At 36.9% G+C, this 23,705-nt stretch overlaps 1 protein-coding gene across 2 annotated transcripts in view; it reads left to right on the top strand.

Moving 5' to 3' along the window:
* Positions 1-1,559: 1,559 nt before the first annotated feature.
* rcan3 (regulator of calcineurin 3) overlaps positions 1,560-23,705 on the top strand; it is a 28,118-nt gene continuing 5,972 nt past the window's right edge. The window contains exons 1-2 of one of the 2 annotated variants that reach the window (XM_056238883.1): positions 1,560-1,747; positions 20,718-20,891. In XM_056238883.1, coding sequence (XP_056094858.1) covers positions 1,661-1,747; positions 20,718-20,891 — 261 coding nt within the window. In that variant the 5' untranslated portion in view covers positions 1,560-1,660. The remainder of the gene's footprint in view (positions 1,748-20,717; positions 20,892-23,705) is intronic. The other variant, XM_056238884.1, reaches the window with a different exon arrangement.

The raw sequence follows: 23,705 nt of genomic DNA, 5'->3' as shown, positions 1-23,705 counted from the left end.
AACGGATCTGCTCGTGCGCGAGGTTAAACCTCGCAAGCAGACCATCTACGGATCAAGCCGGATTCCACCATATCTTTATGTACACAATAATAATCTTTTACATTGTAATCCTTTTATTTTTAATATTTGTCATGTTTGTGTAATAAGCAGAGTGTACATGCGTTGTGCACCCACCTTACTAATGCGCCCTTTAAATAACAAAAAAATACGTCGCCATTGATTTATACCAGGTTTTTGTTGATCAATGGCACAGTCTATTTCGGTTGCCTCAAAATAGCAACGCACAAACAATGCGTTAAGTTAAGCTTTTGTTTTTTGCTAAGAAAAGAGCAGTAGAAAAGCCATGCAACTGTCTTAGATCTGGAAAAAGCTGAGTGAAGAGTGACTGTTTCATCTCACATAGTAAGACGCAATGTGCAGAAGTGAAATACATTGTTGTTGTACACACAGGGACACCATGAAGCCAAAGAAAGCACATTAAAAAATAACTTGTTTAGCCTTTTCCAAGGCCTATATTAACAAAATAGATTTTTGGTAATCGGTGGCAGGAACGTTCTTATAGCAAAAGAAGTCAATGTCAATTCACACCACAGAGTGATGTAATACAAAATCTTGAAACAGAGGATTCTCCCTTCTCCTTATTCCCTGTGTTCTTGGGCACTTTTGTTAAAGTTGATCAAACATCAGGGCACTCAAGGAGGTCATCATCCATGAGTAAAACAATAGATGTAGCTACTGTAAAAATCTGTTGTGAATTTGTACACTCAATCAATGCCACACAGGGTCCAAGCAGTTATGGGGGACATAGGCTACTATGTTTGTTGAATTAAATCAAATGTGTACTCATTTCTGCAACCCTTCATTTAGGCAAAATTGGCTAATTTACTGATTTTACAGATATTGATGACGTTTTTCTCTGTTTTTATCAAGTAGCCTATTAATTTTTTTTTATTAAGTGTAAGTGAAGAAATAGAAAAATATCTTAATGTTCTACTGATGCTGAGTAGGCTACTAGGCCTATGGACTAATGATATTTCACAAGAATTAAAAATAATTTTTCAAGACTCCACAACCTTTTGTTTTGGACATTCATTAGAGGATTTCCGGCTATAAATAGACCGTGTGTCACTTGCCTACATCCTGTTATTGATGTATCTAGTTCTTTGTGGTCCTATGGCAGTGTCTGAGGTGATTAGAAGGAATTTATGAGGTGTCTCCTTTAGCTATACTACAACTTAAAGTTGTCAGCTGGAACCCGTAGCCTACTGTCAGTAAATCAAAGTAGCAGGACAACAATGACGGCGTTGTTTGTTGGCAAAACCGAACCGTTATGCGGTGTTCCGTTCTGCGTTCCTTCTTTGAGGAGCGCGTGCACATCAGAATAGAGAATCAAATGAATAAGGCGATGACGTCAATGTGGCGGCCGAGCGCTCTGATTGGTCAGTGTGGATGAACCTGAGCAGCCTTCATGCGCTCGCAGAGCAGCATCTCAGTCAGACAGCCGAAGAGTTTGAGTCAGTACCTCACCAACACACAAAAGACTTTAAGCCTCAGAGAGCCGCACATATACAACAGGAAAAGCGAGAGAGAGAGAGAGAGAGAGAAAAGGGAATAAAAGACCCATTTTTTATTTATCTGTTTACAAGCAGCAAAAGAGGGAATGCCATCGATAAACATGAAATTGGAGATGTTGACGCTCATCGCCTGTGATGTAGACACGGAGGTGTTTACATCCGACAAAATGCAGGTACTGCAAGTTTATCTATAAAGAAATTAAAAAAGAAGAAAATAAATGCACGCTGTGTTTATGATCAGTCTGTGTCTGTGCGCGAGGAGCGCTTTCACTGCATGCGCGCGGTCTGTGTGACGTTGCACGCCGCCAGTTCATTGTTTCTCATCGCTGGAATTTTTCTCAATGAATCCGCAGTTCACATTAACATTCTGCTGCATGCGCACCGATGGCGTCAATGCTCTGAACGACCTCGATGCAGAGCTGCTCCAGACGGGCTGCGCCACCCGTTTGTAGGATAAGCAGCCGGTGTGCACTCTTAAATTACATGATTAAAGGAGTAGTTCACCCATAAATGGCAATTATGTAATCATTTACTCCCCTTAATGTTGTTTCAAATCCTGTATGACTATTTGTTTCTTCTGTGGAGCAGAATAAGTGTCTCAGTCACCATTAACTTTCATTGCATGCCCAAAAAGACATTTAAAAAAAAAAATTGTGTGCACAATACCTTTAAGAAAACTGAATTGATTTATATAGTTGTACTCAGTACACACGAGTTCTGTAGATGCACACACAGCCTATTAATTCAGCCAATGTCTTTTAGAATGCTGCAGGTATGTCAGGTATAGGACTGCACAGTGCACACATCTACCCATCAGACTGCGATAATCGCCATTTAAGCTTAGTTTACCTTGTAATTGATAACAGCACTTTATTTGAAATGAAATAAGGATGGTATTGAGTACTTGTTAGAATTCCTCATTTGGAATTTATCCAGAAGTAGGGCACCCAGACACACTTTTCGTGCATTCCAGCTTGAGCCAGTGCAGTTTTCTGCAGTGTGCAATGGAATCCTAGATTTCACATTAAGGATTTTCTTGAAAAAAAGGGGGGGAAATAGCCTATGTTTTTATGTTACACCCTTAAACAGTTGCCTCACAAGCAAAACATGTCTGACACTAAAAAAGTCCCAGTAAGAATGTGGTGTCAAAGTGTCAATGTAGTTTATGTGTTTTCCATGTTTGGTCAGTGTTTCAGTGCCATAAACTGCAGATAGAGGGGCAGGCAGTCAGACAGACAGGTGTTTCTGTGCTACTGCAAACTGCAGTTGCTCTGCTTTGCCTGCAGTGTCCTGCCCTGAGCGAGGAACGACAGGAGAGAAAGAAAGAAAGACAACTTAAGATTTATGAAATGAGTGTCTGAAAATGTGTGAGTGTCATGTGTGCATATTGGTTCTAATCTGGGTTATTGGCCCGGTTTGAGGACAAAGTAGATTATGCTGCAAGATACTGCACATTTTCTAGTCACTGATTACACTGATCTCTGCACAACAGCTTGTTTTTTTTAAACCTTTTTGTTTTTTTTATCCTCCGCTTAAGGTTTATTAATTTACTCTCTGCTCTGATTTTCTCATTGGATGGCAGGATTAAAAAAAATCCATTATTCCAGTCACACACACACAAATAGGTACACAAAATAGTAAACACACACACACACACACACACACACACACGTACCCTACCCTTAAACCTATACCCATCACACAAAACGTTTTGCATTTTTACACTTAAAAAAAAAAAAAAAACTTTATTTTTATACCAGATTTACAAATGAGGACGGTTTTGGGAGGTTTTTGGAGATTTTGTCAGGTTTTGGTCACTTCTGGGTACAAATTTGTCCCCAATATTATAGTTAAGTAGGCACACACTCATATTATAGTTAAGTAGGCACACACTCACGCACGCACACACACACACACAAGGTAGCTCATAAACAGTCAAGTTTTAGCTGGTTTCATTAGCATAAAGTAATGAAAAATTGGATACATGTAGTGTTTGATTCTGAATTAGGATACATTAGATTTTTAATGATATGCTTCACACATAAACAATGAGTCTGTTAACTATCCTTTCATCAACATTTGTCAGACTAGTTAGTGGAGCAACTGGGATCTGAGCTTGCTCACTGGAACAGGTGTGGCGTACAGTGTTCGTGCGTGTTCAATGGAAAATGATGTGCTATGGAAAATATGCAGACATCAGCACATTCATTCTGAAGGTTATGGGCAGGACTCTCAACATTCACGCATAAGCACACACATACATACCCCTAAATAGTTAACACATTGATGGCATGTTTGCTGAGATGATAAACGCATGTGTGTTTGTATTTGACTTCACACTGATTTCCATAAACGGTAGTGAATGTCCATCAGGCATGATTATTAGGGTCATTATTAGCTTTGCACAGCAGCTGTCAGATCTATCCACCATTCAATGCCCTTCTTTTTTCTTTTTTTTTACTACATTTTAGCTGATCTGTATGTGATTGGATGGTTTTGTATGATGGTCAGTGATTTGGGTATGGTCCCAAGCAGAAGTGAAGTGACAATGGAAATGAAGAGTTCTGATATGACAGTTCTACTCTGTGCCCTTGAGCAAAGTGTTTAACCCCAGTGGCTCCCATGAGAGACTTTTCTTGCAATTAGCATGCTGTAAATCCCCAAGTAACAGCTAACAGAGGTCAGTCTTTCAGCAGATGAGCCTTTTCGGCTTTGAATGTAAAAGTTATTTTAGCTGTAATAATTGCTCCAATCGCAAGCACCAGATGAGTAAATATCTAGAGATATCTGTCTGATATCTAGAGAGCAGGCCGAGGTCTAATAAATGTGTGTCACACGTGAAGCTCATTTTATTTAGCCCCATCTATTAATTTATTTAAAAAATATGAAACTACATATTCATACATACATACTGTGCCGTTTTGACCATTATATTTATGAATCACAGTGCATACACTCAAATGTATTTATTCAAGGGGTAGGAAAAAAGGAAACCCATTTATTCACAATATTTACTCGAAACATGTACAAACTAAAATCATATGCTATAGTATTCTCAAATTAGTTATAAACTGCTGATTAATTGACCCGTCAAGTATCTCAGTCTAGAGTAGATGTTAGCACGATAGCTAAGTGAGTGACAGGTAAAACTAAAAGGTAGCATAGGACTGAAGCATTCCTGGATCAGGTATACTCAGGTGGGTAACAGGATCTGAGCTTTTGGCAGGTGGGGAGGCTGAAGCCTGCAGCCTGAGATAGCCCTGCAACAGCCAGGCTAGAAGTGTGTGTGTGTGTGTCTCTCTCACTCTTTCTCTCTCTCTCTTCACTCGTCATCTTAGATGGACTGATAGATGGATGAAACAGCAGGATGGATGGAGGAGGGAGGTTAGATACATCTGTAACCCAAGAGCATAGGTAGAGCTCAGATGTCACTCTGAAAGGTTAAAGGCATTCGTAGGTATGATGACGTTAGACAAAAGGCTCCTGGCCACCCACTTGTGTCCTTTTTCCTGTGGGTCGGGTTACCAGTTGACACAGCCTGCACGTTCTAGTCCTAGCACTTCAAACAACCTTCCTAGATTCTCGGTCCCTTTGTGGGAATAAACATCCACTGATGTGACAACTGCGGTGAATTATATAACTTTGTTGTCAGAGAATTAAAGCTTCATTCTGTAGGGTGGCACATAGTGTAGCTGAAACTTGGGTCATAAATATAGCTTTGCATCACCAGAATAAATTACATTTTTAAATATATTCTAATAGAAAACAGTTACTTTAAATTGTAATAATATTTCACAATATTACTGTTTTTACTGTATTTTCGAGTGATTTTATTTGTTGAAAAGCCAGTGATATTATCATTTTGTCTTATTACAGCTACTGTATTTTAAATCAAATAAATAAATATACATATTTATAATTGATCAAAAATACACACACACACACACACACATATATATATATATATATATATATATATATTTGTGTGTGTATGTGTGTGCGTGTGTAGTCCTGAACTAAACAACACTTATAAACAATCATGTATATAATATTTTATATATGATATTTTCATATATATATATTTCACATTTATATATTACTATATAATCCTAATACCGATTATTTTCTTTGATTAGGAGATTGTCATAACCATAACCATAATTTTGTTGAAAAATAATGTAAGTTGGTTTTGTAGTAATCAAATAAACAAGCACAAAAATTAATAAATGTTTTTTTTTTTTCAGTAGGCCTATTAAAAACAAGTAGGTTTATCTCTCTGTTCAGTGTCTTCCAGATCTCAGAAATTCCCATAACTTCATGGAATTCTGGGATGAATATCACCGCCCATCTCTGAGCTCTGGAAAATCCCCTGGGGCTTTGTCACCAGGCCTGTCAATTGGATTTGTTCCCTACCATTGATTCTAGTATAAAAACCACAACAGACCTGAGTGATGGCACCAATTCCACCAGAGCCAATCAAGGTGACAGCATTTGTTGTTGTTTAACTCGGTTCCGATAAGAGTGAAGGAAAACACTGTGCCCTCTGCATTTGCGGCACATGTGATGAATCGCTTCTGCCTCTTACAGAGATTTCCTTTCTCAGAAGTTCAGGGATCAGCTTCTTTTGTGCAAAAGTGTTTTGTGCCTCGCAAATTGGCACCTTGCGGACAGGACGGCTGCTTGGCTAAATGACTCCTGTGTGACATTATGATAACATTTAGATTTTGTTTTCGGGGTTGGTCCTCCTGTTTCCAGGCTCTGTTTTGAACAAAGTCTTGATTTAAGGCAGCGAAAGTTCAGTTATTATTCACTGACAGGCAAACAATGAGAAAATGACTTATGGGAAACCAGATGTGATATGGTCTTTATGGGGGCATGTAATAAAATGTGTCTTGTTTGTCAAGTTTAGTTATTGTGTTTTTGTCTATATTTAAATATAGTTGTAATGCAGTGTTTCTTTGAATCCTGCTAGCATGTATCACCCAAGGGCTCTTTGATTGGCAGCTTGTCAGGGTTGTGTAACATCAGCAGGGTAATTAAAAACATCTCCCACTCATTTAACGGATTAATCTTCTTAATTATTTATGCTTCTATTCTCAACTCAAAATCATGCCAGTGTCCCAGTGCACCATATGCCCCAGATTCTGGGACATATTCATTTTCTAATGACTTTTCGGGTAACAAGTCCATGTGTGGAGCTTGTCCTTAAGTCACTTTCTGAAGAGAATGTAGTGTGAGGACAAGATTGAGCAGTGCAGACTGCAGTGTAGGGCTAGTGATCGAATATTCATGATATATTCACAATAATTCTGCATTGCGGATGTATAGTCTCTTAACTTGTGTGGTATTTTCCATATAATGTATTGAAATGTTTCTTTAAAAATACATGTTAAATATTGCTGTTGTTTATCATTATGTACTGTTATATTGGTGCATAGGCAAACGTATTTTTAACAAATATAAAATTTCATTCCTGTTTATTTGAGGAAAAACAGCGTGGAAAACCTTTTTTTACTGTGTTTTACTTTCATTACGTTTTGAATCCACCACCTTGCCTCAGTGGTTGTTTGGTTGAAATAATGCTTCTTCTGATATGAAAATCAGAGAGCAAACAAATATGTTATATTATATTTAATGTTGTCGAATGGATAATATCTAATATTTTAAATCGCATAAATTATGTATATATACACATAACATTTACCTCAATATTTAGTGCTAAATAGTGTTAAAACATTACTGATATTTAAGAGAAGAAGATGTGTTACTGTCTTAAGATAATACTGAACCCATTCGAGCATCAAACAACAAACTAATGGCATTACTTTGCACTATACACTTGACATTAGTCACATTGTGACTTCTAAAATCAGATTTCATGCATGTTTCTATTCAATCTACAAACAACTAAATGGATTTGAGTCGGATACAACAAACAAATTGAACATTTGCCATGATTCTCTCCTTAATCTGTCTCTTAGTCTAATTCTCTGTGAGGTTGTCTGGCACTTTTTATTTTATTTTATTGAGTGTCACCTCTCTAAATCACTCTCTGTGAATCTTTACCTTTCTATGACTCTTTGTCTGATTTTTTTTTTTTGGGGGGGGGGGGGGATTTCTTTCTGTTTAAATCTTAATGACAGACATTCCATCTTTATGCAATGCTTTTACAGACTTCATACATGGGCTATTCAAGACTAATGCTTGCCTGAAGGATTTTAATGTTTGACCTCACTAGCAGACATGTTTTCCACACAGGAACAGAAAGATTTAAAACATTCCACAGAATCCATAAAAAATGACTACAGGTTACTGTGAATTAATAGAAAGTTTTTGCTATGTTTTCACTGGCTGCATAAAAAAAGCCATACAAATAAATGTCTCTTGAGATGGATCTTTAAATTAATTGGTAAAAAAACAATCATGAGTTAAAATTTCTAATGATTTACCTTTTTAGTATACAACTCTCACTTTTTCTGATCACACTGTCTAGTTGTGAGTTTCTGCTAGATTTTTTTCTGACTACAGTTTTCATCAGTATAGTGGTAAATGTTTCTCTGTGCCCTCCATCAAGACTGACCACAGTGATCTCATGTGTCGCCACCTGTTTATGCTTTCCAGGCAGGTAAAAGGTGTGCAAAATACATGTGATTGACACAGGTGTGAAGTGAGCCAACACACACACACACACACACACACACTGTTGCATAACATTGTTACATGGGCCTTACATCACACCAGTGTCCTGAACACTTATCTGCAGAGGCGGACAGAGTACAGAGCTTTGTTACTTGAGTAAAAGTACAGATACCCCTTGCTAAATTTGACTCAAGTACAAGTAAAAGTACTACATTCAGATGTCTACTTAAGTAAAAGTACTAAAGTACTTGTTTTTAAAAGTACTTGAGTATCTAGAGTACAAGAGTAAATTTTCTAAATATTGCATACTAATCTACTGCCACAGTGCTTACATTTATGCACAGAAACGTCCTACATGGAGTTATGAAAAATGTTAATGTTAATACCTTGGAGAATGTAAAAGGAATTGAAAGTAAAATCAAGTCATTTTCATCTTTTTACCATGTTGCTTTATTTAATTTAATTAATTTTTTGGGGGGTCCCATTTTAAATGCGGGGACAACACACACACACACCACATGTAAGGGTGGCGCTGCCAATAAAGCACCTAAAAGCTGTCACAAAGAACCGGCAAAAGGAATGATTATGAATATGTAAAATATAGCAAGGAGATATTTTAATTGTTTATTAATAAATACTTGTTAAATAAACAAGTGTTTTCTTTGTCAGTGTCGGCTAGATGAAGTTGACGATGCTGACTCGCGACCTTCAGTAGTGAACGCGCCAGAGAGAAATGCACATTTCATACGGATTACATGAGCAGAGAGCAGTCTGTAGTCTGTTTTCTTTCGTTTTGAATTTTTCTGTTTAAAAGTAGACATGTCTGTGAGAGGCAAGTAGGCTACCTTATACACTGAGTTTCGGTTCATTTATGAGACGAGATCCAGTTCACAGGCCGGCGCCTCCGTTTCTTATCTATTGTCTGCTATTTACTTCTTATTTATTAAACCCAGGCAATTGGTTGATGAAACATTGATTAAAATTAAGATACAATTAATGCAAAACAAAATTCAGGTTAAAGAAAGGTTTTGTGTTTTCTGTTTGATGTCTCTGTGAACGTTTTAAAGCATTTTTTATGCCGCTTTCAGAGCGCTCACGTCCGTAACGGAGAACACGTCCATAACATTGTTTTTTCCTCATAAATGCAAACCCGAAAAATAAAATAAAACAAAATTAATATTTTATGTACTGTGGAGACTGAGCGCCAACCCTTCTTTATTCGCTGGGTAGTAGCCTACTTTGGTTTTCGCAGTGTAATTCACATAATCAGTAAAAATATATTTTGCCTCCTAAAGTTTTTTTTTTAAGAAATCAGAAATCCCTCGTGGCTACACCACTGCCACATCTGTGTTAAACACACCACATACTCAAGAACATCAAACCAAATGCTTGGCTTACATTAATGTGTAATATAAAATCTGACCATGGAGTTGACTTTGGCGGAAAGCTGAAAGTGATTGCTGATAGGCTGTCCCAATCAGTGTGCCTGCACAATCCAATCACGTTTGAGAGGGAAACAACAAATTGAGGGTGTCCGAGATTTTTCTTTTTTTTTTTTACTCGGGTACTCACGGTTATGGATAGAAATGTATTGGAGTAAAGAGTACAATATTTGCCTCTCAAATGTACTTGAGTAAAGTCATGAGTACTCCCCAAAAATGATACTCGAGTAAAGTACAGATCCCTCAAAATTGTACTTAAGTACTGTACTCAAGTAAATGTACTCCGTTACTGTCCGGCTCTGCTTATCTGTGATGCTCCTTTTCCTGCCCGTGAAATGTTGGTATCAGGGTAAATAACAAGCTTCTGTTTACTGGATGCGATCTTGGAAGTTTCACTGTAGTGTCTGTCCATCAACATTGAGAGGGAAAACCTCAGCTGCCTCCTTTGGGTGCTAGGCCTCAATAGGATAATATTTACAGTCATACTAGATACTATCAGATACAAACAGTTACAATCATATTATATATATACTGTATATATATATATATAGTATATATTTTAAATTACATCAGTGATGCACAACATATCAGTGCCATACCAAAGAAATAACTTTTTTTTTTAAACAAATGATTACTTCAAATTTAATTAACACTGATTTTAGCTTTTAGTGTTTCATTTTTAATTTATTTAGTCAAAGTAGTATATAATTTTAATATCATCCATTGAAATAACTATCTTCTTATCTATTAGCCAGAAGTTTAATATTGTCCACCCCTAGCATCAATACTTCAAATCCTTTTATCAGTATAAATATTTTATTTTATTTCATTATTTATGCATTCACATTTTACAGTTCATTTAAGGTTGTCATTGTATGTGTCCCCACCTCCACGAATCTGATTTCAACAGCACTAAACTAAAACTGTCAGTACGTTAATCTTCTTTATGTCTCATTCTTCATTAAAGGAAAGAAATTAAAATGATGTCATCTTTTACTCACACTCATGTCGTTTTAAACCTGAATGCTGATATCTTTCAGTTGTAGTGACAAGGGACTGTCAAAAATGTATAAAACATCACCATAAAATTTGACGTGTGCACTATATTCTGGCTTCTCAGCTTAACCAGAAAACATCTGTGATCCTCATTATGGCAATACCAGCACTAACCAACTTGTAAATGCATGGTGTTTTCAGCAGGGTAAACATGCAGTTTATTTTACATGCCACACACGCTCTCCCTTACACACACAAAGAGCTGCCGTGTCATGAAGGCGGATGTCCACTCCTTTCCCCCAGGTAGTGTGTAAGTCTACACCGCTTGCAGGAAATGCTCGACGCTGCGCATGAATTAGTGATTGACACATCTCTCCTTGCTACACAGTGTCTGAGTTCAAAACAAACTCTTGCTTTGTGTGGGAACAGAAACACCGATATGCAATGCAAACACAAACATTTTGCATTCGGGAAATGAACATTATTGCTACGCGAGTTTCAGATTAGTTTGAACAAGTTTAATAAGTTTTATTCATAGAAAGTAAACGGAAGAGAGTAAAAAATATAGACATATAACTCAAACCGTTTTGCTGCTGGTTATTTAGTTGTTAATTAGGGCCCAAGCCCAAAGGGCGAAGGCCCTATTGTTTTCCTTAGGATTATTTATTATTATTAGGGCCCAAGCCTTGAAAAGGCGAAGGCCCTATTGTTTTCCTTAGGATTATTATTATTATTATTATTATTATTATTATTATTATTATTTTATCGACTATTCGGGCACTTTTGGGGCTCTTAACGTGCACGAAAACTCTTGAAACTTTGCACACTGGTCAGAACCCGCGGCCATCAGGGCCGGGCTGAAGCTGGTACCCGGGCGTGGCAGGGGGGCTCGACAGCGCCCCCTGGAACGGGGTCCGAAAACTTGGTCCATAAATCAAACACGCTTCCATGTAATAATATGAAACTCGGTACACATATAGATCTCATCGGTTCATATATCCTTTGTACTTTTACTTTTTACCCCAGCCCAACAGGAAGTCGGCTATTATGGTTTGTTTGGAAGCGTATGCCCCTGGAATTCGATATACTCCTCCTAGAGAATTCAACCAATCGCAACGAAACTCGGTCAGCATGATGTCAAGACATTGAGGATGAAAAATTGCCAGGGGATTTCTGATATCTCGAACGGTTTGGCCGTGACGAGGAAACGAATTTATGGCGAATAATGGAAACAGGAAGTGTGTTATAACTTCTGCATACATTAACTGATCTTGATGAAACTTCAACAGTGTGTTCGCTGTAAGAAGCCGATCACATGGATGTGACTATTGTGAGTCAAAGTTATAGCGCCACCAACTGGCAGCAGGAAGTGTGTCACTTTCAAAATGCTTTGAAATCACCCTCTTATTTTTACCCGATTTGCTTCAAACTTGATGTGTATAATGTAGACACTCGCCAGATGTAGACCTGTGAAAGGATTATTGATATCTTAGATACTGTTGCCATGGCAACGCATCAAACTTTAATATTCTTTTTGGATGCTTTTGAGACTCTTAGCATGCCTGAAATTGCTTAAAATTGCATGAAACTCGACAGACAGATCACATTTATTAGCCAGTAGACATGTGCAAAGTTTCAGAAACGGGCGTGGTGCAGGGGCTCAGTAGCGCCACCTTTTGTGACAAAAGTGGGTGGGGGGGGGGGGGGGGGGTTACTTTCATCTACAGTTACAAAACTTTTTCAACTTGATGAAAATACATTAAAGATGCTAAATTGTGAACGGATATTGAATATCTCTAACGGTTTTGCTATGGCGAGGGATTATGTCAAAAAGAGAATCAGGAAATGTCTCATATCTTTCTAAAATGTAATTATACACCATTTATTTTTCTATAAAATTATACTAATATTAGAACTAAACCCATTGTATTCCTTTTTTTCAATTTAAGATTTATGTTTAAGTTTAAAAACAGCCAGAATGGTTGTTTAGCCAAAAAAATAAAAAAATAAAAATCATTCACAGTGCTTTACTGCCCTCTTGTGTTCAAAATCAGGTAGGCCAATTGTATTAAATTGTAGGGATGCTACTATGGGAATATTTTCCCACCGTGACTCCGCTGGGGGCTTTAAAGTCGCTAACTTGAAAGCGAAAGTAACGGACGTCTCCACAAGACGTGCAGCTGTGAGCATTTTCGTTTCATTTTAAAAGAAGCCCCATTTCGGGGGCGGATTTCTTGAATGTATTTTACAAAATCACAATGTTGTGTTTGATTGCGAGTATCCAAAAATAAGTAAACACTTTGCAGTTTGAATGATCTTCTTGAATAAAATGACGGAGTAGCCAATGTTTCCACTGTTCGATCGCGGACGTCCACACGGACATTGATAATGGTGGCGCGTGCAGAGCGCTCGAGGGAATTCCTATGGAAGTAGGAATGAACTAAAAAACGTTCACTCTGTTCTGCTCGCTCATCGTCGTGGACGCGCAGCGTTATGAATGCCCGTGTGATGCAGCATAACACAGCAGAGAGAGACGCTCACTCTCAACTCGTGATTAATGAAATTTGACTCCGGTTGCTGATCTTTGCTGCAACTTTCGTTCAGCTCACAATTTAGTAAGCAAACCCGTTCAGGTTTTAATTGTAGTGACTAAATGATTTTATTAAACACACACACACACACACACACACACACACAAACACACACATCAAATTGACGGTGGGGGGCAATGGTATATTTAAATCTGCAAATTGTAATATATGCAGGGCACCCCGGTCCAGTCTTATTAAATGTATGCTTCATCTTTCATTTTTAATTTGTAAATTTGATCAATAAATTCAATTATTTAGAATAAGACACTATATGGCTTTTACCCTAGGTAGGGCTGATCAAATTAAATCGTTTACACTGAAAAATAACAATGCATTAAATAATGTTATGAGATTGTTTTAAATATAAGTCAATTAAAAATCGTTGGGAAGAATGATACTTTTAAACATAACACTAAACCGTCATTAGGTGTCGCCAGGCGACCGTCTTAATGAGCGAGTCATTGATTCATTCGTTCAAACAATTCGTTCGAACGGTTGAGTCATTCATGAATGAGACAGATTATGGATTGGTCATTGAATCTTTGAGTCAACCGATTCGTTCAAAATGCTGAATCATTCAGTAATGAGAACGCGTTGCTGTGAGATGCTCGATGGTTCTGCTGTGATCTTTGTTTAACTATTTTCGCTGCTGAAACAGAAAAAAGTCAATATTGCATCTAAAATGTAAGTGATTTGACTTGTGTGTTTGTGTGTGTGTGTGTGTGTGTGTGTGTGTGATTGTGTCTGTTACAGTGATTGTTTAACCCTTGTTAAAGTTTAGGCCTTGTCTTTTTGGATATATATCTTTTTATATAAAAAAATAGGCATACAACCCATATATTTTAAATGTATTGTTTGCTTTAAATTACATTAAGATTTGTATGTTTGGTAATTGAACCTGAATGAATTTTAAATGAATGTGCTATATATCAGATCATATATTTGTTTTCCTTAACATTTAAACTAACACTAACTTTATTCTCATCTGTAAGATAGATTATTTATTTCTGTATATAATAAAAACACATTTGATTTTTCTTTTTTAATCAATGTAGAATGTGTAACTGAAAAAATAAACAGATTAGGGCTCTGTTCGAGAACAAGAAATGAAAACCAATGCAATATGCTGAATGTCCAAAATAATTTTTTTTGCTTTTAAACTACGTGTATGTGTGTGTGTGTGTGTGTGTGTGTGTGCGTGTGTGTGTGTAAGAGATTTTGGTTGGGTGACATTTGTAGTTTACAGTTTGACAAAAGCACAATGTTGTGTTTTATTGCGATTGTACACAAATATAAGTAAACAGTTTGCAGTTTGAATAATGTCCTGTATGAACAAAAGGACGGAGTATGTTTTTATGTCTACATTGTTCAATCACGTCTCTCACACACACACACACACACACACACACAAACAATTTTTTCTAATCAGATCAGGCAAGTAATATTCTGTCTTGGCACACTTCATATAACTTTCAATCTTGTGTACTTATTTCATGTGTCCATTAAGTCCAGGAGACCGTAGGGTGTCTCATTTTTCATTTTAGGATTCAGAAGTTTGCTCACGCATATGATATGTGCCCTCAATGCACACTTTTGCAGAGCCCACACCAATGCAAGCTCTACAGCACACATCTTCTCAACAGTCAAAGCGGGGTTAAGTTATTACCCGTCATGCACAGTAACCCTTAAGGCACCAGGGTGGCGGTGCCACCGGCTTGTTTATATATATATATATATATAAATATAGCTGCGAGCAGCGATGAAGGGCCAAAGCCGGCGGCACCGCCACTCCGGTGCCTTTAGGTTACTAAAGGCACCGGGGTTGCGGTGCCACCGGCTTGGGCCCGTAATCGCTGCTCGCAGCTATATTTATTATTATTATTATTATTATTATTATTTTTCTGCTACCTTTTGGACACTTTTGGAGGCCTTAACATGCTCAAAAACTCCTGAAACTTTGCACACATGTCAGAACCCGCGGCCATCAGGGCCGGGCTGAAGATGGTACCCGGGCGTGGCAGGGGGGCTCGACAGCGCCCCCTGGAACGGGGTCCGAAAACATGGTCCATAAATCAAACACGCTTGCATGTAATAATATGAAACTCGGTACACATGTAGATCTCCTCGTTTCATGTATACTTCACACTCTTACTTTTTACCCCAGCCCAACAGGAAGTCGGCTATTTAGGGTTGTTGGTAAAACACACGCAATGGAATGTGAAATACTCCTCCTAGAGAATTCAAACAAACGGCACGAAACTCGGTCAGCATGAAGTCAAGACATTGAGGATGAAAGTTTGCGAGGGGATTTTTGATATCTCGAACGGTTTGGCCGTGGCGAGGAAACGAATTTATGGCGAGAAACAACAAACAAGAAGTGCGTTATAACTTCTGCATACATTAACTGATCTTGATGAAACTTCAGCAGTGTGATCGCTGTAAGAGGCCGATCACATGGATGTGACTATTGTGAGTCAAAGTTATAGCGCCACCAACTGGCAGCAGGAAGTGTGTCACTTTCTAAATGCTTTTGACAAAAGTGGGGGGGTTAGTTTTATCTACAGTAACAAAACTCGATATGTATATTGTACTCTTCGAGCCGGACAATTTTCTAATTTACCGTAATTAGCTACGACCAACAGGAAGTCAGATATTTTGGTTTGAATGTGGATTTCAGATTCTGAGTTTTTAGCTACTCCTCCTAAGTAGTTTATTTTATTCATGCCAAACTTTTTCAACATGATGAAAATACATTGAAGATGCTAAATTGTGAACAGATATTGAATATCTCAAACGGTTTTGCTATGGTTGAGGGATTCAAGTAATGTCAAAAAAAGAATCAGGGCATGTCTCATATCTTTCTAAAATGTAATTATACACCATTTATTTTTATATAAAATTATACAAATATTAGAACTAAACCCATTTTATTCCTTTTTTTCAATTTAAGAATTATTTTTAAGTTTAAAAACAGCCAGAATGGTTGTTTAGTCAAAAATAATAATAATCCAAATCATATATAGTGCTATACTGCCCTCTTGTGTTCAAAATCAGGTAGGCCTATTGAATTTATAAATATTTATATATTAGGGATGTTACTATGGGAATATTTTCCCACCGGTTAATCAACGTGTGATTGTGTAAACCAATTGTGTAAACCTCCCGCTGGGGGGTTTAAAAACACTAACTTGAAAGCGAAAGTATAATATGGACGTCCGCACAGACATTGAAATGGTGGCGCTCGAATGAATTCCTATGGAAGTAGAAATTAACTAAACGTTCGCTCTGTTCTGCTCGCTCGTCGCCATGGACGCGCACCATTATGAATGCCAGTGCAGCCGCATACTTTTTAGTGTCACTAAAATTAGTGCAATTTCGGGGGCCGATTGCTTGAATTGTGAGTTCAATAGTCTATTATTTTTCACGGAAAACACAACAATAAAAGAGTACAATGACAGATTCGCTTAAATAGGCGTTTTTACATAAAATAGCCTATTCCGTCATCATCTTTTCAGTCAGCTCTTCACTCTCGTGATTAATGAAATTTGACTCCTGTTGCTGATATTTGCTGCAACTTTCGTTCAGCTCACAATTTAGTAAGCAAACACTTCAAATGTGTTTTTATTTTATTTTTGTGTATGTGTGTGTATATGTATGTATATATATATAAATATAGCTTATGTTTCAAATATGAGTTAATTAACAATCGTTGGAAAGAATGATACTTTTAAACATAACACTAAACCGTCATTAGGTGTCGCCAGGCGACCGTCTTAATGAGCGAGTCATTGATTCATTTGTTTGAACGACTGAGTCATTCATGAATGAGATAGATGTTTATGGATTGATTGGTCATTGAATCTTTGAGTCAACCGATTCGTTCAAAATGCTGAATCATTCAGTAATGAGAACGCGTTGCTGTGAGATGCGCGATGGTTCTGCTGTGATCTTTGTTTAACTATTTTCGCTGCTGAAACAGAAAAAAAGTCAATATTGCATGTAAAATGTAAGTGATTTGACTTGTGTGTGTGTGTGTGTGTGTGATTGTGTGTGTGATTGTGTCTGTTACAGTGATAAGAGTTTAACCCTTGTTAAACTTTAGGCCTTGTCTTTTTGGATATATATCTTTTTATATAAAAAAATAGTCATACAACCCATATATTTTAAATGTATTGTTTGCTTTAAATTACATTAAGATTGTATGTTTGGTAATTGAACCTGAATGAATTTTAAATGAATGTGCTATATTTCAGATCATATATTTGTTTTCCTTAAAATTTGAACTAACACTAACTTTATTCTCATCTGAATGATAGATTATTTATTTCTGTATAAAATAAAAACACATTTGATTTTTCTTTTTTAATCAATGTAGAATGTGTAACTGAAAAAATAAACAGATTAGGGCTCTGTTTGATGACAAGAAATGAAAACCAATGCGATATGATGAATGTCCAAAAGATGGCTCCCACAGACTGTTTTTAAATAGGATTGTTTGATATTTTTTGCTTTTAAACTGTGTGTGTGTGTGTGTGTGTAAGAGATTTTGGTTGGGTGACAGTTGTAGTTTACAGTTTGACAAGAGTTTATAGCTTGACAAAAGCACAATGTTGTGTTTTATTGTGATTGTACACAAATATAAGTAAACACTTTGCAGTTTGAATAATGTCCTGTATGAACAAAAGGACGGAGTATGTTTTTATGTCTACATTGTTCAATTACGCCACACACACACACACACACACAAACACACACACACACACACACACACACACACACACACACACACACACACACACACACACAAACACTATTTTTCTAATCAGATCAGGCAAGTAATATTCTGTCTTGTCTCTTAAAAAAACAATATATATATATTTATATATATATATATATATATATACATATATATATATATATATATATATATATATATGTGTGTGTGTGTGTGTGTGTGTTTGTGTGTGTGTGTGTTTGTGTGTGTATATATATAAATATAGCTGCGAGCAGCGATGAAAGGGCCAAAGCCGGCGGCACCGCCACCCCGGTTATAGCGCCACCAACTGGCAGCAGGAAGTCTGTCACTTTCAAAAAGCTTTGAAATCACCTGATTGCTTCAAACTTCACTACTATGATGTAAACACACGGCAGATGTAGACCTGGATGTAGACCTGACCTTTCAGAAGGTTGCTCTCGCATACTTTGTGGTTGATATGTGCCCTCAATGCACACTTTTGCAGAGCCCACACTGATACAAGCTCTACAGCACACTTCTTTTCGACAGTCAAAGCAGGGTTACGTTTTTGCACGTCGTGCACAATAACCCTAAAGGCACCAGGGTGGCGGGATTTTTGCCAGGGGATTTTTGATATCTCGAACGGTTTGGCCGTGGCGAGGAAACGAATTTATGGCGAGAAACAACAAACAAGAAGTGCGTTATAACTTCTGCATACATTAACTGATCTTGATGAAACTTCAGCAGTGTGATCGCTGTAAGAGGCCGATCACATGGATGTGACTATTGTGAGTCAAAGTTATAGCGCCACCAACTGGCAGCAGGAAGTGTGTCACTTTCTAAATGCTTTTGACAAAAGTGGGGGGGTTAGTTTTATCTACAGTTACAAAACTCAGCATGTATATTCTTCTCCTCAAGCCAAACAACTTTCTAATTTAAAGTAATTAGCTCCGACCCTCAGAAAGTCAGATATTGTGGTTTGAATAGGGTCATTTTCTCTCTCTCTCTCTCTGAGCCAATATGGCAAGCCGCTTTAACATTTAATCATTTTAACCTACTAGTCTCTATTTTCATGCTACTAGTACTTATTTTTAGATACTAGTATCTATTCCATTAAGTACTGGTACTTATTCATTAGCGACTAGTGCCTATTCTTTAGATACTAGTGCTTATTCTTTAGATATTCTTTTGAATACGTATTAGTAGCTAATGAATAAGTACTGGTATCTATTTAATAGGTACTAGTATCTAATGACTTAGTACTAGTATTTATTGAATAAATACTAGTATCTATTAATAGGTACTAGTATCTAAAAGGTCATTTTCTCTTTCTCTCTCTCTGAGCCAATATGGTAAGCCGTTTTAACATTTAATCATTTTAACCTACTAGTCTCTATTTTCATGCTACTAGTACTTATTTTTTAGATACTAGTATCTATTCCATTAAGTACTAGTACTTATTCATTAGCGACTAGTGCTTATTCTGTTTAGAATATTCAAAGTGCTTATTCAATTTTTTTGCTTATTTATATTTTCAGAGCAGAAAATCCGATTTTTCTGCTTATTCAATATTGCATCTAAAAATGTAAGTGACTTGACGTGTGTGTGTGTGTGTGAGAGAGAGAGATGTGTCTGTTACAGTGACAAGAGTTTAACCCTTTAAGGCCTTGTCTTTTTGGATATATATTTTTTTTATTAAAAAAAATGTGCATACAACCCATATATTTTAAATGTATTGTTTGCTTTAAATTAAATTAAGATTGTATGTTTGGTAATTGAACCTAAATAAATTTTAAATTAATGTGCTATATTTCAGATCAATATATTTGTTTTCCTTCATTTTAATCAACACTAACTTTATTCTCATCTGAATTATAAAGAATTTATTTCTGTATAAAATAAAAAATCCCGAATAATCCAGACCAACCAGAGCGCACTATTTCTACAACATCATCAGTGCTGAAGCGAAACTACCAGAGCCGTTCGGCAGATAGCAAGCAGATATTTTGTGTCACGTCGTGCACAATAACCCTAAAGGCACCAGGGTGGCGGTGCCACCGGCTTTATATATATATATATATATATAAATATATATATATATATATATATAAATATAGCTGCGAGCAGCGATGAAGGGCCCAAGCCGGCGGCACCGCCACCCTGGTGCCTTTAGGTAACTAAAGGCACCGGGGTTGCGGTGCCACCGGCTTGGGCCCGTAATCGCTGCTCGCAGCTATATTTATGAATGTTTTGTTTTGTGGAATCAATTTTAATGTTGGTTTTTGCACTTTGCTGCAGGGGGTCCAGACATCAATTCATTTCATATGACATTTATGTGCACTGTTCAACAATATGAAATTAGCTTAATCATGGGTCTTTGGTATAGTGCACATGGATGTTGTATAAGGTCAATCTAGAACTTGTTCTTCTATCCTATTTAATAACTTAATTTTCATCTTGTCACCATTCTCTCTTTACTTGCTCCATCAGCACAGTGAAGGTCACACTTCATATTTTACACACCTCCTTCTATTTGAAACTGTTCCAATCAGCAGTGCTGGGTCCTGTCCCATGCTTTTAGGCCACCAGGAGAGAGCATGACACTAGTTTTATTGACACAATTGCTTAAAATATCAGAAGAATTAGGATATTATACACTGCAATACGTTTACAATAGACAAAGTTGTTTAATGCAAAACTCAAGCAATTATGAATTTAGTTTTTTCTTAATTCTCCTCAGGAGCGGTTTGAGGCTCTGTTCAGGATCTATGATGATCAGACGTCCTTCCAGATGTTCAAGAGTTTCAGAAGAGTTCGGATCAGCTTCACCACTCCAGAGGCTGCTGCACGCGCACGCATCGAGCTCCACGAATCAGACTTCAACGGCGTTAAACTAAAACTGTACTTGGCACAGGTCAGTGCGTTAATCTTTATGTTTCATTCTGCAGTAAAGGGATTGTTCATCCAGAAATGAAAATTCTTTTACCATTATTCACCACCATGTTGTTCCAAATCTGTATGCTACATTTTCAAACTGTCCAAAATATTAAAAAGTTTGGGGTCAGTTTTATTGTTTTTAAAGTCTCATTTATTTGATCCAAAATTCTGCAAAACAGTAATATTGTGAAGTATTATTACAATTTAAATTAAATGTTTTCTATTTTAATTTGTATTTTAATATATTTAAAAAAATAATAATCTGTGATGGCAAAGCAAAATTTTCAGCATCATTACTCCAGTCTTCAGTGTCACATGATCCTTCAGCAGCCTGTACCATGATGGTAGTTGAACAAACTCAGGGTTACAGGATTAGTTTTGAGTTGACAAAACCAAACCAATCCAATCAGGCTTTGTTGGTACCATGATGCTGATCATCAACTTTCTCTGTCAACTCAGGCTTTGATCCTGAGTTTAGGAGTTTAGGTGTGACATCAGTAGCCAACAGCCAATCACATACTGAGAAAGAGTGAAACCGCGATTCATTTCTCGTGAGAGAAGCAGTGAGATCTTCTCTCTTTTGCAAGAATATTACAAGATTGAAAAATATTAAGAATTTAAACAAATTTACACAGCAAGAAGAAAATAGCTGTCTATGAAAGAGGACAACTAAAAAGTATTGCTATATCAGTGCAAGTAAAAGTTGTGAAGTTAGTTTATACAATTGATAAAGGTACAGAGAGAACTGAACATTTAAGCTCACATGTAGTAATTGTATAGTTTATATCTATTGATTCTAAAGCATATTTATATTACGTTATATATTTATTAACTTAAACTGTGCATAATAAAAATTGTTTAACTAAAATTGCATATGTGTGATCGATTGGTTATAATAATTACATAAATAATATCTAAATCATACAACATTTTTATTCTAAATAAGTAGTAAAAGCCAGACAATTTTGTCTTCAAAAATCCTTTGCCATGTAGTGACCTTAATTTGGAGTAGAAACAGGTGGAGTGACTTTATCCTATCAGACATGTGTCACTTTGCTCACAGCTGATTGGTTCAAGTTCAGTTTAAGATCTCTCACCTGGAACATAACCTGACCCGGGCCAGGTTAGCCGTGGAGTGTGAGTTACTATGGCGATGAACACTGCTAAAAGCCAAACCACTTTCATAGTGCCTAAAACCCAGGGTTAGCGCTAACTAAACTGAAACATAGCTGACTAGCCACCTAAACCGGCTTCATGGTATAGGCCCCAGAAATCATTCTAAACAAAACAAAGTTCTGTCACGAAATTGTAGATGGCGCAGGCTCACAAGTCCTTACCCAATCTGCTTGCAATTACATCATTGTCTATTAGACACAGCTGATTGGATCCACTTCCCGCTTTATTGGTAGCCAATGAGCTTGCTGCTCAACATTCAAATTCTTGCCTATTGTTTGCTGTAGCAGTTTGCAGCGTGCTTTCAGAAACCCTCCACCTTCCCCAGCTCCACCTGCATAGATCTGCTACGGGGGTGTTTCATGCTTGGCAGTGGCAAGTTTCGTACTTGCTCTGCCACAGCAGCAGCGATAACCACCAGCAGCAGCAGCGTAGCAGATCTATTCCGCCAAGACCAAACACATTCTCATTACCATGCCAAACTCTCACAAATGAGAGTTGTCATGACAGAACATTTATTATTATTATAATTTTATATTAATATTTTTTGTGGCAACCATTTTTTCAGGATTCTTTGATGAATAGAAAGTTAAATAAAATGCTTATTTGAAATATACATTTTTGTAACAGTATAAATGTCTTTACTGCTATTTAATGCATCCTTGCAGAGTAAAAATATATATTTTTTTAAATAAAACACACTTCCTGACCCAGAACTTTTGAACGGTTGTGTAAGTCTTTATTCATTCACATTCATTTATTCATTTTTCATAATCTTGCCTACACCTGAAACTTGCGTCTACCCTGTGTTCATGTCCAGACATGAAAAAGGCCCATTGGGTTTCTAGACAGATGAGAACCAATGCTGTTCTGGGCCTTTAGCTTCGGCAGAAGTAAATGTTTCTTCTGGGCTATATCATGCGTTTATTGTGTTTTTGTTGGAGCTGCATATTGTAATAACCCATATGTTGTTGTTTTTTTTCTGTTGAAAACAAAAGTAGACTTTTTGGTATATGTTTTTATTCGAGCACCTTTCAATTTCACATCCAAAAACACTAATGAACAAACGAAAGCTGTTACAAAACAAAGTGAGGATAAAAACAAATCAAACAAAAAGAAAAAAGACTAGCAGATAAACATGTTCCTTCGCCTAGGTTTAGTTCATTACTACACCAGATTTATTTGTAACCACACAAGTTGTAGCCACACATTATGAATCAAGCGATTTGCATAAGGCGTTTGATTCATTTAACACATTATCTTTGACAATTATAGAAGACTAATAGGAAGCAACATGAGCTGAGATCTCTGGACTCTCAGTGTAATATTAGCCAGAGGAAAGAACAGGAGTTTAGATTTTCTTTTCTCCTCTCTTAGAGGTCTGTCAGCAGGGGATAGTTAAAGAACACACAGTTCTCAGCACAGTAACACACACACACACACACACACACACACACACACTGTGGCAACATCAGTGTGATACTAATCATTATTGCCATTTATCTGAAATCAGACAGACACAATTATATTCCTAGAATCATTATGTAGTAAATGTGCTCCGTGTTTTACTCTGAACACATAAAGAATGGACACACTCCTCACAATGGTGCTGTGAATT

This window comes from Rhinichthys klamathensis, unplaced genomic scaffold, assembly GCF_029890125.1.
Source record: "Rhinichthys klamathensis goyatoka isolate OS25496 unplaced genomic scaffold, OSU_Roscu_1.1 h1tg000547l_1, whole genome shotgun sequence".
NCBI classification, from domain to species: Eukaryota; Metazoa; Chordata; class Actinopteri; order Cypriniformes; family Leuciscidae; genus Rhinichthys; species Rhinichthys klamathensis.
The sequence above is the reverse complement of the archived record's forward strand: the minus strand, read 5'-3'. Positions and strand labels throughout refer to the sequence as shown.